Consider the following 13,438-nt stretch of genomic DNA (forward strand, 5'->3'; position numbering starts at 1 on the left):
AAGAAACGTATTCTCCTGTTATGGATGCAATTACGTTTCGATATTTGATTAGTTTGGCAGTGTCTGAAAATTTGGAAATGTGTCTTATGGATGTTGTTACAGCTTACTTATACGGATCACTTGATAGTGATATATACATGAAAATCTCTGAAGGATTTAAGATGCCTGAAGCACAAAGTTCAAAACCCAGAGAATTTTATTCTGTAAAATTGCAAAGATCATTATATGGGTTGAAACAATCAGGCCAAATGTGGTATAATCGGCTAAGTGATCACTTGATGAAAAAGGGATATGTAAATGATCCAATATGCCCTTGTGTTTTCATCAAGAAAACAACATCCGGATGTGTAATTATTGCTGTATATGTTGATGATTTAAACATCATTGGAACGAATAAAGAAATTCAAGAGGTTATGATGTACTTGAAGGAAGAATTCGAAATGAAGGATCTTGAAAAAACCAAGTACTGTCTAGATTTGCAAATCGAAAAAAAAGAATGTGGAATTTTTGTTCACCAGGCAAATTATACAGAAAAGATCCTTAAACGTTTTAATATGGATAAATCAAATCCATTAAGTACTCCAATGGTTGTAAGATCATTAAACATAGAAAGGATCCATTCCGTCCATGTGAGGATGATGAAGTTATTCTTGGTCCAGAAGTACCATATCTAAGTGCCATTGGTGCCCTTATGTATCTTGCAAATTGCACTAGACCTGATATATCTTTTGCTGTAAATTTATTGGCAAGATTCAGTTCATATCCAACAAAGAGGCACTGGAACGAAATTAAACATATATTTCGTTATCTACGAGGAACAACAGATTTGAGACTTTTGTACTCAAAAGACACCAATCAAAGTATCATTGGTTATGCTGATGCTGGATATTTATCTGATTCACATAAGACACGTTCTCAAACCGGATATGTATTTACTCGTGGAGGCACCGCAATTTCTTGGTGTTCACAGAAACAAACACTTGTAACAACTTCATCAAATCACGCTGAGATTATTGCGCTACATGAAGCAAGCCGTGAATGTGTTTGGCTAAAATCAATGACACAACATATCCAAACTTCTTGTGGATTATCAGTAGACAAGAAGCCTGTGACGTTGTATGAAGACAATGCTGCATGTATTGCTCAAATGAAAGAAGGATACATCAAAAGTGACAGAACAAAACATATACCCCCAAAGTTCTTTGCCTACACTCAAGAGCTTGAGAAGAATAAAGATATTGATATCTGTTATATTCAATCAAGTGAGAACTCATCAGATCTCTTCACAAAGGCACTTTCCACGACGATATTCAGAAAGCATATATACAACATTGGGATGCGCAATCTGCGGAATATGTGAAGAATCACTCATGTTAACATGAGGGGGAGTTTACGTGGCTGCACTTTTTTTCCCTTACTATGATTTTTATCCCACTGGGTTTTTCCTAGTAAGGTTTTTAACGAGGCAGTATAAAACACGTAATGAAGACAATCATCATATCACGATCATCATCACAAGGGGGAGTGTTGAAAAATATTATTATTATTAATATTATGTTGAATATTGAATGTTGAATATTGAGTTGTAAAATGTGGAAAATTAGTGTGTGATGATGTAGATGATGATGTATTTATTTTTGAACTAATCTCAAATGTGGATCTATAAATATATCTTCATTTGTAATGAAAAATACAATTGAATTGAGAGAAAAATATTTGTGAAGTGTAGAGTTTGATATATTTTGAGTTTTGAAATTTTTACTTTTTACCATAAATTTTTACTTTTTCACAACATTAACAAAATTTAAAATAATAATTACCTCAAAAAAAAAATTAAAATAATAATTTTCCCATTTAACATGTGTCAGCATGCAAGCGTTTACAAAGTGTAGCCCTAGGTGTTGTTAGAGGGCAGTTGTTTCCTCATACGCGATGGCCAAGGCGGCGGCGTGGAGGTGTTTTTTTAACGTTCTTTTCACTCTCTCTTTTTTTGCCCCATTTGATTGTTTTTAATTTTAAGAAAGCTTGTGATTTTGTGAAGATTTTTTTCCCCTTTCATTGCCTCGAAAGAGGAATGAGGATGAATGAATTTGAGTCAATTATGAAGTTTTTTTGTTATATCTATAATTCGTTTTGGTTTCTGGGTTTTGCTGCAGATGATCCCGGAAGAAGCAAATGATTTGCCATAATTAGTTTTCGCGATGTGTTCAACTATGGCTGGTTTTCGACCGTCCGCCGTTCGCGCTCTTCGGAATTTAATGATGGGTGTGATCGAGAGATGGAAGTTAAAAGATCATGTTGAATTTTGTGAAAAATTACACATAAAATTTCAAAATTTATATCCAAGGGGATGGCCCCTTCCCCGGCTTAGGTCACTCTACATGCAGAAAATAATAAAGAGGGTGCCTGGGCAAATCGCTGGTTGCTTTATTTTGAAGAGGTTGGTTTTCGCAGCTATTATTACTTCTTTAAACCTATAATGTATCTGATTATCTGCGAGTTTTTCTTTTCCTGATATATTTCTGTTACGTGCCTATCTCATTATCGTTTTGTTTGTTGTAGATCCCCAAAATTAATAGTCTTTGGTAATTATATGTTAGATGTACCGCATTGGCTAATCTAGATTTTGGGGGTTTTATATATGAACTATTGGACTTGCATTATATTGTATTTAATTTTGCGGTACGGAATGGACTTCATAAAGGTCTAGAGAAATTCCACTGTGTCATAGTTGAAGCACATGGGAAATTAATATGCATAGGTATCATAGATCCTATGTTCTAGGTGTAATGCAAGGACCAGATTTTATTCTAGTTAAAGCTCCTGAAGGGGTTATGTGTTAGAACCTAAGTATTTGAAGAAATTTTCATCACATATGTACTCTACAACCTATTAAATGACTCATTAAAACTAAAAATCATTAGTTTATTAGTGTAAATTCACGACAATATTATTGCACTTCCTTTTCTATTTTCTATCCTTACTTTCAAAGCTCACTTGAAAAGCCACCTTGATACTTGATGCGCTCAAGCAATGGGCTTCATAGTCAAGACATGTTTTCCGTCTGACCGCTGGTGCTTAGCTTGTGTTGAGGCGTGACAATCGAGCCTTGCTGAACGTTGAGCCTGAGCCAACACCTTGTGGCTTTTAGTAACTATGCACTATGTGCCATCAAATTTATGATGATTATATAACCATAGTGCTTGGCTGTAAATTCACAGAGTTAAAGCAACTGCACAATCCCTTGGATCTGGAATGGTGTATGATGAAGGATAGCTAAAGCTTTTTTGTAGGGGTGATTGGAAGAGACATCTTTTATTAATAGTTGACGCCTGAGGGTGAACATGCCGTAAAGGTGTAAATTACAATTTCGACCATGTCGAGAAATCATTGTGGAACCATGCCTTAATTACTCGAGAGTTGGCCAGGATGAGCTCATTATGCAAAGATGAGCTAGTAGAGATCTGTGGTGATTTTGATCGTATGCTAATGAGGGTTTATTAAGGACTTGATGACTATAATTTATTCAAAAAATTATTGCCAACTAAATCAAATTACTAGCCTTAAACCTTGCCATTTCAATTTTCCCATTTGGTGATTTACCGGTATTATTTCTCTCCTGCAATCTTTTGGTTAGGATAGATAGACAACCAAAACTGATGTGTACTAATTGCATGAGATTATTTTCCTCGTTGCGTGGGTCCACAAAGATGGAGATGTGAAAACATCAAAATTTGTTGAAATTTATTTTAATTAACGTGTAGAGGATATTTTTAATGTTTTGCCAAAAGTGCTAACGATGATATTTCATGTGACCACATGATATTATCTCCTTGTTTTTATATGAAACGAGATCATATTATATATATATATATATATAAAAGATCGTTTGATAATTACAAAAAACGGGTAAGATATCCACAGACGGAACCCTTAGTACCCACTAAATATCAACAAAATATATAATTTTCTGACTAAATCTAGAATTGAGAACGTAGCAAACTCTTTATGATTCCTAATCTACTTAGAGGCCTTCAGTCTGATCTTTTCCCAACACATAACTCCCGATTCGGCTATATCTTCAAAAAATCTCTTGTTACTCTCCAGCTAAACGTGCCAGCAAATACAATGAATCGCCACCGTCCAAAGTAGTCTCCCCCTTCTACCAAGTTCGCGCCCTAGATCACCCGCAAATAAATCACAGAATATTATCTCTTAATCTAACGAATATTGAAATGAACATTGATTATTTGGTGAGTGCTTGACATTGCTATCTAGTTAGTGTGCATAATTGTGGGATTTGATTACCACTTGCATATTTCCCGAAAAGTAACATATTACATTTGTTAAATTTAAAAGAAAATTAAGTACATATAATCAATAAACTTCAAATTGATTCGCTAAAGATTTTATCCTACTGAAATGGTTCTTAGACAGTTTTGTGGTAAATTTGTGTAATGTGGCTTGGAAAATTTGTTGGATATCAGAGGAAAGAATATGTTATTGATTTATTAAAATATCTCACCAAAGTTTAGAGACCAATGAAAGAAGCCTTGGTAGTGGAATCGAGTTTGAAAATTGTTTATTTTAAAACCAAACCATTTTAATTAAATTTGACCAAGTTGAATGATTAGATTTGATCTAATGTTGCTATTGACCAAGTTATTGCTATTGAACGGTGCTAGTCGCATATGGAAAATAATATTTTGTTGTAATTAGTCGACTTCTAACTCTATTTGTAGTATTTGCTGGTAAAATAGATTTAGAATAATACTAGACCGGTTATGGATGGTATTATATTTGACAACTCGGATTGTTTGAATTATTACTTCCAAAATTGCTCCGCCAATATTCCATGATGTAGGATTATTATTTAAGTCTGTTTTTAAAACTGCAACTAGTACTTCCGGCCTACTCCTCATCTTAATAAGTATTAGCACTCTGTTGAGTTGAAATTCGTAGGTATTGATAAAAATGTACATATTGATTGTGGAAGAAATATCATATCACTATACATAATTCACTTGGTTACCGTTTAGTGTGAATGATAAAACATTAATCGTTTCAACATCCTTATTTCATTCAGAGTTTGACTTAAATTTATGATAATTGGAGTTATATATACTTCTCGTATCCATCCGTTTCTTTCAATTTGTTACCCCCATATTATTCAATCTATTATTCCATCCCCCGAACCTAGCTGTCCCCAGACTTGTAAACACAAACAAAAGTTTCTTTTTCAGTCCAAACCTAGTCAAACTGAGTTCTCTCAAATTTTATATCAAATGATTTTCGATATTACCAAAGAAAGTAATATGATTTCTCAATTCGTAGCAACCTCTAAATGCACATACCAATTAGGTCTTAGATCTTGCAATATTTTTTAGTTAGTTCTACGAAGTTCGAGTATGTAAGTCAAGTCTTAGACGTATATTAGTTGCATGTTTCTTTTCTTTAATTTTGTTTTCTCTGGAACAGTTGAGCAAAACAGGACTGTAAGATCTCATGTTATTTATTATGTATGATGCAAATGCCTTTATAAACCTTAAAGAATAACAAAAATTAACTCGAGATCATTGAATGATGGGAATAGAAACATATGGATTTCATTCAAGTGAAAGATTTTCTAGACTGATCAATGAGCTAAATTTGGATTGGGAAATTTGAAAGAAATTGATGATACGCTAGAAACTAGCAATGATTAATTGTTGATTTGTTGTGTCGAGGATCTTTCATTGCTCGAAACTTTGTCTTTTATATCTGGATCACCGGGTAACCTTGTCTTCCTATCATGCCTGATATTTCTTTCTTAATGATCCACATGTGCTTTACTGTATGAGATCCCTTGAAATCTGACCAAATTTGGAAAGATTTCGTTTAGTTAAATGAAATCTCATGAAATCCCATCAAATATCAATTTCATTTTGAAATTCCGTTTTGCCAAACACTAAAACAGTATTTGCAATTCCAAATCCCAACAAATGCCGTCCAAATCCATTCCACCAAAGATAGTGTTTGGGTTTTCTTAGTAATTTTATTGATTTTTTTATGAAAAGTTGTCAAAGCCTTTACTTTAAAAGCAAACAAATTCATAGTAAAGTATTCTTTTTATTTAGTGGTTAAGTCCAATGAAATTATTGTCTCTAATGAGAAATCAATGTCATCCACATGAAATGAGAGAGTTTATTAGTTGAAAAAAATTGTGATGCAGGCGAAATAGATATTTACGAGAAATGGAGTCGATTTTCAAGAAGCCAAACCCGTTTATCCCCTGATACTTCATACAGTTTAGAGTGCTATGATGATGTATTACTAACTCTATTTTTTCCTTATACAAAGTTCCTTTGAGTAACTCCTCTCCACATATAAAGATTCTTAGATACTTCTGCATTATCATTAAGTCTGGCAAACATAGAAACATTGTTAGTCTGCATTGAAGATAATTGAAAGGTATTAGGAGACCGGATAAAAACACTGCCCCATCCCACACACCATTTGCAACAAAAGCATTGGTTTCTCGAGCAGCCATACCCATCTATCCCTTAATACTTATGATTCATACAGTTGAGAGTGCTCTAGTGATTTAATACGAATTCTATTTCTTCCTTATGCAAAGTGATGTTGAGTGACTGCGTCTCCACCTTTGAAAATTCTTAGATTAGATAATTCATCAGTATTGTTAGCTCTAGAAAACTTGAAAACGTTGCTAGTATGCATTGAAGATGATTGAAAGGTGTCAGGAGACTGGCTAAAACAACTGCTCCATCCTGCGCACCCACCCTCAAGTGCATCCTCCTTAAGTTTGTTTTTGTGTCTCACCCTCGTAATTAATTGAGAAATTGGATTTTAATATATGTCTTTTTTGCTGTGCAAAGGACTCCAGGCCTTTAAAAGAATTCCTATCATGTCCCAATATCGCTTTATGATCTCGTTAAATTTCCTAGATAATAAAAAATCTCATGATTGAAAATCATACGTAGTGATTACCAGCCTGAGCATGCGTTGATATTTTCCAAAATTAATAAATTTTTTTTACTCTACTGTTTTACCTCCTTTAGTTCAATGGATAAAAATTAAAAATATATAGTAGACCGAGCAAGCACAAAAGGAGGAGCTTTTAGCGAGCTAGCGTTATAGAGATGGTTTATTTATAACCTCTGCATTCAGGTTTGACCATAAGCTACATTTACATCACAACTTCAGTAATCCTAGTGATAGGCAACTCGTGAGAAATTTTCTGGGATACTTGAAAACTAGTTAAAGATGCATTAGGGGATAAGATCAAGTCTTTTCGAATAACTGGCTCCTGATGCATGAATTGAGATTTTTCTTCATATTTTAAATCATATATAAATCATTAGATATTAGATTAAGCTAATTGATGATGTTTCTCATCGAGTTGAAATTCTGCTGTTTAAATGAAGTGATGAAATAAAAAGGGCATGAAATGCCCGAAGCTCAATGAAATTGTGTAGCCTGTGCTTTCGTTGTATTACCTCATGTGATAACGTTACCATATTTATTATATACAGTGAATCGATGACGAATTTATATGCAGTTTTTCAATTTTAGATGTATTTTACCATATCTTTTGTAGGACACTTCAATACTGGCAATGCACACTCGTGCTCAAAACGTATGTGTGTTTTAGAGATTTTTGTCGGACTGTTCAAGAAATGATTTCCAAAACTTCTGATTTGACAAAATCTTACATTAGTTTAGTGAGAGTGGTGTTTTACCAGATTTGGTTATATTTTTTGTTGTGATCTATGAAATGTTTACAAATTATGAATTGGAAATGATTAATAATTTCCGATACATATATATTGGAAAAATTGTCTTTACTGGAGAAAATTGTGTGCGTTACTTACTCTGAGTTAATATGCATGAGTTTCCTATTATAAAGATATACCTATTGCTATGGTAAAGCAAGTTAGAGAATGGAATTGGAATGCTTTTTTCGTTGTCCAACCTTTAATTGTATATGGAACTTTGCCACTTCGATTGCGTAAAATTACGATATTTCCAATTTCTATTTTAAGTATATTGCTAAATTGAATAAATGGCAAACTTCATTAAGAAATATAAATAAAAATGATTTTTGTGTATCAGTAATTCAGTATATTTTCTCATCTTTAGCGTTACAAGGATATTGTGGTGTTTTTTTTATTTGTAAAAATGCTCTTTTTAATGATTTTTTGTTGTTTGGGGGCAGAGAGGGGAGTAGACCAAACACAATTTTTTAATTCATTTCTTAGCCCATTTATTTTTTTATGGCCCAAAAATCCAAATCCTAAACTTGTCTGTAGGCTTTAGACATGTGAAATAATGTTGAAGTGGGAATAAAAGGCAACAATTTTATGCAATGCTTCGACACGTGTATGATAAGCAATGGGCGCCCATATTTACGTTACTATTCACTTCTCTGTTGTAACCAGTGCAATATTCATTACCGTATTACTTTCACATTGAAGTCTTATCTGGCCGAATTCTCTTCCCCTTCTTCATCTAGGGCACAAACGAAAAATTAAAGATTTAATCTTGAGATTTCGATCCGCATTTGGAGGTGGTAATTAAAGTTAAACTTGGTGCAATGAATTCTTCGATTCTTATTTCTGATACTCAATTTAAACGAACTGGACTGCATCTTGTTCTTGTTTTTTAATTACGATTTACGCCTATTTGTTTTTTATATATATTTCTGAACAGTTTTTTTTGGGCATCAAATTGCATAGAGGCTACTAGTGGTTTTGCTTTTATCCATTTTCTCCTCTTGAATAGATCAAGGGCAATCTATAAGAATTTATTATTATTATTATAATTATTTTGATCTACATTTCTGAACTGTTTTCTTTGGGCATCAAATTGCATAGAGCATGATTGGAGGTTTTGCTTTTATCCCTTTTCGCCTCTTGAGGAGATCAAGGGCGATCTATGAGAATTTGTTATTACAGGCAAGAAGGTTTGTAGATCTCGAAGAAAGCTTACGGATCTGACCAAAATTTGAAAATCTAAATAAAAATATTTTCTAAAATTTTTTATGATTTGAACGACCATGAGCTAGAGATACAGAATGCCATTTGTATCTGATTGAAATCATGAAATCCACACCATCAAATTAATGCTGACAGTTTTCGCTTTTGTTTGTGTTACTAATGTATGCGGAACAGCAATTGTGGATACGACCACCCAATTGATTACTGGTTTCAAATGGTTATTAGGATACTATATTTTGAAATCCACAGGCCACTACATAAATCTGTTATTTTAATTGTACTGATAGGTCTATTTAATTAATTTTTTTATGTAAGAACTTATACAGCTATTTATTTTCTTGTATAGCACTTATAAATACGACTAGACAAAAAAAAGCTCTGTTAGGTTGAGAATTATGATGGAGTAACGTTGGTTTGTCCGAATTTGTTTTTAGTTTATTACAGTTCTAGACAATGCTTAGTTTCCCCAAATTCTTAGACTATGTCCTTGAGTAATATTTCGATAAAAGACATTGTTGCCAAACATCGCGTACCTTGTTGGTGGCAATCCAATAGCATGCCTTTTTTGTTGTTAATTTTGTCTTAGGTGCTAAAGGTTTTGTGCATGGGGTTGACAATAATCTGTCAAAGTCTGTAATGTTTCTACTGGTAGAGTTTCAACTGGTAGAAGATCCCTAAATTTGCATCCATTTTCCTCACCAGGGAAGAGTTGTGTGTTTGCATCACATTTTCTCTTGTCTATATTCTTGCTTAGCCTAGATGTCAGAAGTGGGTGTCAAGATAGCCTCTATCTTGAGGCCTTCCTGTTTGCCAGTAATTTTGCTTCTTTGACGGTTTTTTTAGTCAATGTGCAACAGAAGCCCAATTTTATTTTTTTTTTCATATCATCACTTCATGTTCCTGCGTATCTGTTTTATTTTTAATTTGCTTTATTAAATTCACTGACAAAACTGCATCTGCGTGGCAAGAGCCTAAATTGCCATGGCCATCTGATGGTTTTTTTGAGTTTTCAGTTAATATAGTTCTAGAACTCCCATACTTTGTTGAAAATCCTCACCGATGATTTACGATTTACTCTTTTAAGTTTCATCACATTTCCTCTTATTTACTGAAAGAGCTTCCTGGATCACCGAAAAAAATATTTACCATCTAACTTGTGATTGGTGATTCACTGATTTGCAATGGAGATATATCATTGGTGTACAATAGCTAGCATGCATGCTGTTTATTTATCTTCTGAGAATACGTTTTGATGGCGTTATTTTATTTCTTGGCATGTAGGTGGACGTCGCAGCTGCAAACATTAGTGAACTTCTTCAAAGATGGCATCCAACGATATAATAAATGTTCATGATCATGGCATTCTGATTGATCCACTAAAGAAGAATGTCAAATGTAACCACTGTGGCAAAATAGTAAGCGGTTTTCATCGCCTTAAATGCCATTTAGGAGCAGTTGGAAAAGATGTAAAGCCTTGCTTAAAGGTTCCAGTCGATGTGAAAGAAGTATTTGAGGCAGTCTTGCTTGAAAAGAAAATGAATAATTTGAAGAGAAATTTGAGCCCTCCAAAGGGTAATGTCAACATCAATATAGCAGACACTGAATCTGATAAATCTGAAGGGGACTGTCTATCAGAAAACTCGGTGGTTAAAAGGGCTTCTTTGTCCAATAAAAGAATGTGTTCCGAAGTTGGCACCAGTAGTCCTGAAGATTCATCTGAGAGGGAGGTAAAAAAAAGTGTAGGTAGGTTCTTCTATGGATCAGGCCATCAATTTAAAGACGTGGAAGAGACTTTCTTCCTGGAGATGGTCAGTTGCTTTTTTGGGCATGGGCCTATTATGAATAGTATTCCCAGTCTTACGGAGTTGAAAGGATGGATTTTGGAGGACTCGCTACAAAATATGCAACTATATGTCGAGGAAATGAGAAAAACATGGAAAACTACTGGTTGCAGCATCTTGTTAGATGGTTGGATTGATTCAGGTGGTCGAAATCTGGTTAATATTTTAGTCCATTGTCCGCGAGGTGTGATTTATCTAAAATCATCGGATATATCATATTTTGTGGACAATGCTGATGACATGCAATTATTCCTTGATGAAGTTCTTTCGGATGTAGGAGTGGAGAATATTGTTCAAATTATTACAAATTCGACTTCTGCTTCTATGAAATTAGTTGGCAAGCGACTGGTGGAGAAGTACAAGCATGTGTTTTGGACTGTAAGTGCATCCACTTGCATCGAGCTGATGCTAGAGAAGTTCAGAACGATGAGTTGCGTTGAAAATGCATTGGCGAAGGCTAGGATTATCATAGATTTTGTTCGGAATCATGTCTCTGCTTTAAAACATTTCAAAACTTCTGCTTGCATTCAGAATCTAGTCAGACCATCCAAAATAAAGTCCATTGTACCATATTTAACACTGGACAGTATGGTTTCAGAGAAGGAAATGTTGAAAACATTGTTTGCTTCTAGTGACTGGAAAACCTCGGGAATGTCGACTTTAACCGTAGGCAAACAAGTTGCTGGCTTGGTTAAAAGCTCTATCTTCTGGAAAGAGGCGACAATGGCTTTGAAGGCATCTATGCCTCTTGTACGTGCATTAGACTTTCTGTATGAGAACAATAAGCCGCAAACTGGTTTCGTCTCCAAAATAATATCTCAGGCCAAAGGAAAAATCAAAGAGGGGTTTAACCATATGGAATCTCAGTACATGCCATTTTGGCGAGTAATCGACGAGATTTGGAAGAACCACCTACACATTTTTCTTCATTCTGCTGGCTGCTTTTTCAACCCGAGATACATGGAGTCAAATAGCTGTGATCCAAACATTGTCGAGGATATGAACCATTGCATAATGCATATGGTTGGAGATCCCTGCGTTCAAGATTTGTTAAAGCTCCAAGTTAAGAAATACCAAGCAACACTAAAGCTCCAAATCGAAAAGCACGGGAAAAGACAACATATTTCTGGTGAAAGTACCAGCAACAATCCCCTCTTTTATATTCTTCCAGGTCTGTGATTACATTCTGTGTACTGATACTAATTTTTCCATTTAAATTCAATCTGCCTAACCTTAAAAAATTTTCTGCAGAAACTTGGTGGTCAATTTATGGTGAAGAATATCCCGAACTGCAGAGACACGCCATTCGCATTCTTAGCCAAAGTTGTGATGGTGCCTCAAAGTTCAACCTCACGAGGAGCTTTGCTGAGCTGATGCTAACGAATGGAGATGAACAGATAGAGATAAAAGCGTTGACAGATTTGACGTATGTTCATTACAACATGCGACTACAAAATTTTGATGACAGTAGAGATAAAGGAATCAGAATTGATGAGATTGATCCGCAGAGTGGTTGGAAGTATGATATGGAGGGCGATAAATGATACTAAAGATTCATAATATAATATATTATCTTGATTCATATTTTACCTTCTATTGTGCTATGTCGTGTAAGAAATTCAATTATATCTAGATTTTGTTAGATATCATCTGTCTCCTTGATATAATAATGGAAGATTCATAATAATTCCATGTCTTTGGATAGGAAGAATGATTGATGATGTATTTTTTTTGTAAAATTTCATTGAAGTATTGGATGAAACGAAGATGAATATCAAATCCCGAAGGCCCTATTGATGTAATCAATAAATGGCTACATATTAAAATATCCAAGTTGGTGCCATATGTTTCGGTGTTAACATATAGTACATCTAGCATTCACGCTTCTATCATAGAAGTAGACAAATAGTTACGTATGAAAACACATAACGACATTATTTATATCTATATTTATTTATTTATTCTTTCAGTTTCAATTATATATTATTGGTTTTTTATATAGATTCTTTTCGTTTCAATTATATATTGTTGGTTTTTTTATAAAGATTATGAAAATCATTGAAAAAGTAAATTATATGCAAACATCTCATTTTAATGCATTCAAAAAAATGATTGTACGATTTTCAAGATTTAGTTAAGAGTGAATTTGCTTTAAATTACTATACTTAGTCATATTTGTAATTTGCATTAGTCTCTCTTAGATACAATATGTGTTTGCATTCCTTGTTCTACAAAAAAATGTGTTCACACTCCCTGCCCACACATGTTTTTTATGCATGAAAATCGGTACAAAACATTGAAAATATTATACTAATATACGATATTTGAGTACTAACTTGTTTAGATCGGGTACAAAATATGAGATTTTAAGTGTAAAATTTGAACAATTTTATTAGTATCAACACTTACATCACATCTTTGGGTACTCAAAAATCATATATTAGTATCAAATCTAAAACAGTTAATACTCAAATATCATATATCATTATATTTCCAATTTTTTAATTATTTCAATCCAAAAAAAGCAAATGTGTCATTAATACAAATGCTTGAACAATTAGTATTCAAATATCATATATTAGTACTATATTTTCAATGTTT

At 33.7% G+C, this 13,438-nt stretch overlaps 1 protein-coding gene across 1 annotated transcript; it reads left to right on the forward strand.

Annotated features, from left to right (window-relative positions):
• Nucleotides 1-1,877: 1,877 nt before the first annotated feature.
• Nucleotides 1,878-12,524, forward strand: LOC140882216 (uncharacterized). The gene is made up of 4 exons (XM_073288063.1): nucleotides 1,878-1,955; nucleotides 2,157-2,440; nucleotides 10,278-12,008; nucleotides 12,089-12,524. Exons 3-4 carry the CDS (start codon nucleotides 10,319-10,321, stop codon nucleotides 12,379-12,381), a joined length of 1,983 nt encoding a protein of 660 aa, XP_073144164.1. The 5' UTR covers nucleotides 1,878-1,955; nucleotides 2,157-2,440; nucleotides 10,278-10,318; the 3' UTR covers nucleotides 12,382-12,524.
• Nucleotides 12,525-13,438: the final 914 nt, after the last annotated feature.

This window comes from Henckelia pumila, chromosome 2 (assembly GCF_033568475.1).
Source record: "Henckelia pumila isolate YLH828 chromosome 2, ASM3356847v2, whole genome shotgun sequence".
NCBI lineage: Eukaryota > Viridiplantae > Streptophyta > Magnoliopsida > Lamiales > Gesneriaceae > Henckelia > Henckelia pumila.

Bases quoted from the DNA above. Each gene is read 5' to 3' on its own strand.
- LOC140882216 (XM_073288063.1), top strand. From the start codon at position 10,319: ATGGCATCCAACGATATAATAAATGTTCATGATCATGGCATTCTGATT. The intron at 12,009-12,088 runs GTCTGTGATTAC...AATTTTCTGCAG, and splicing joins CCTCTTTTATATTCTTCCAG to AAACTTGGTGGTCAATTTAT.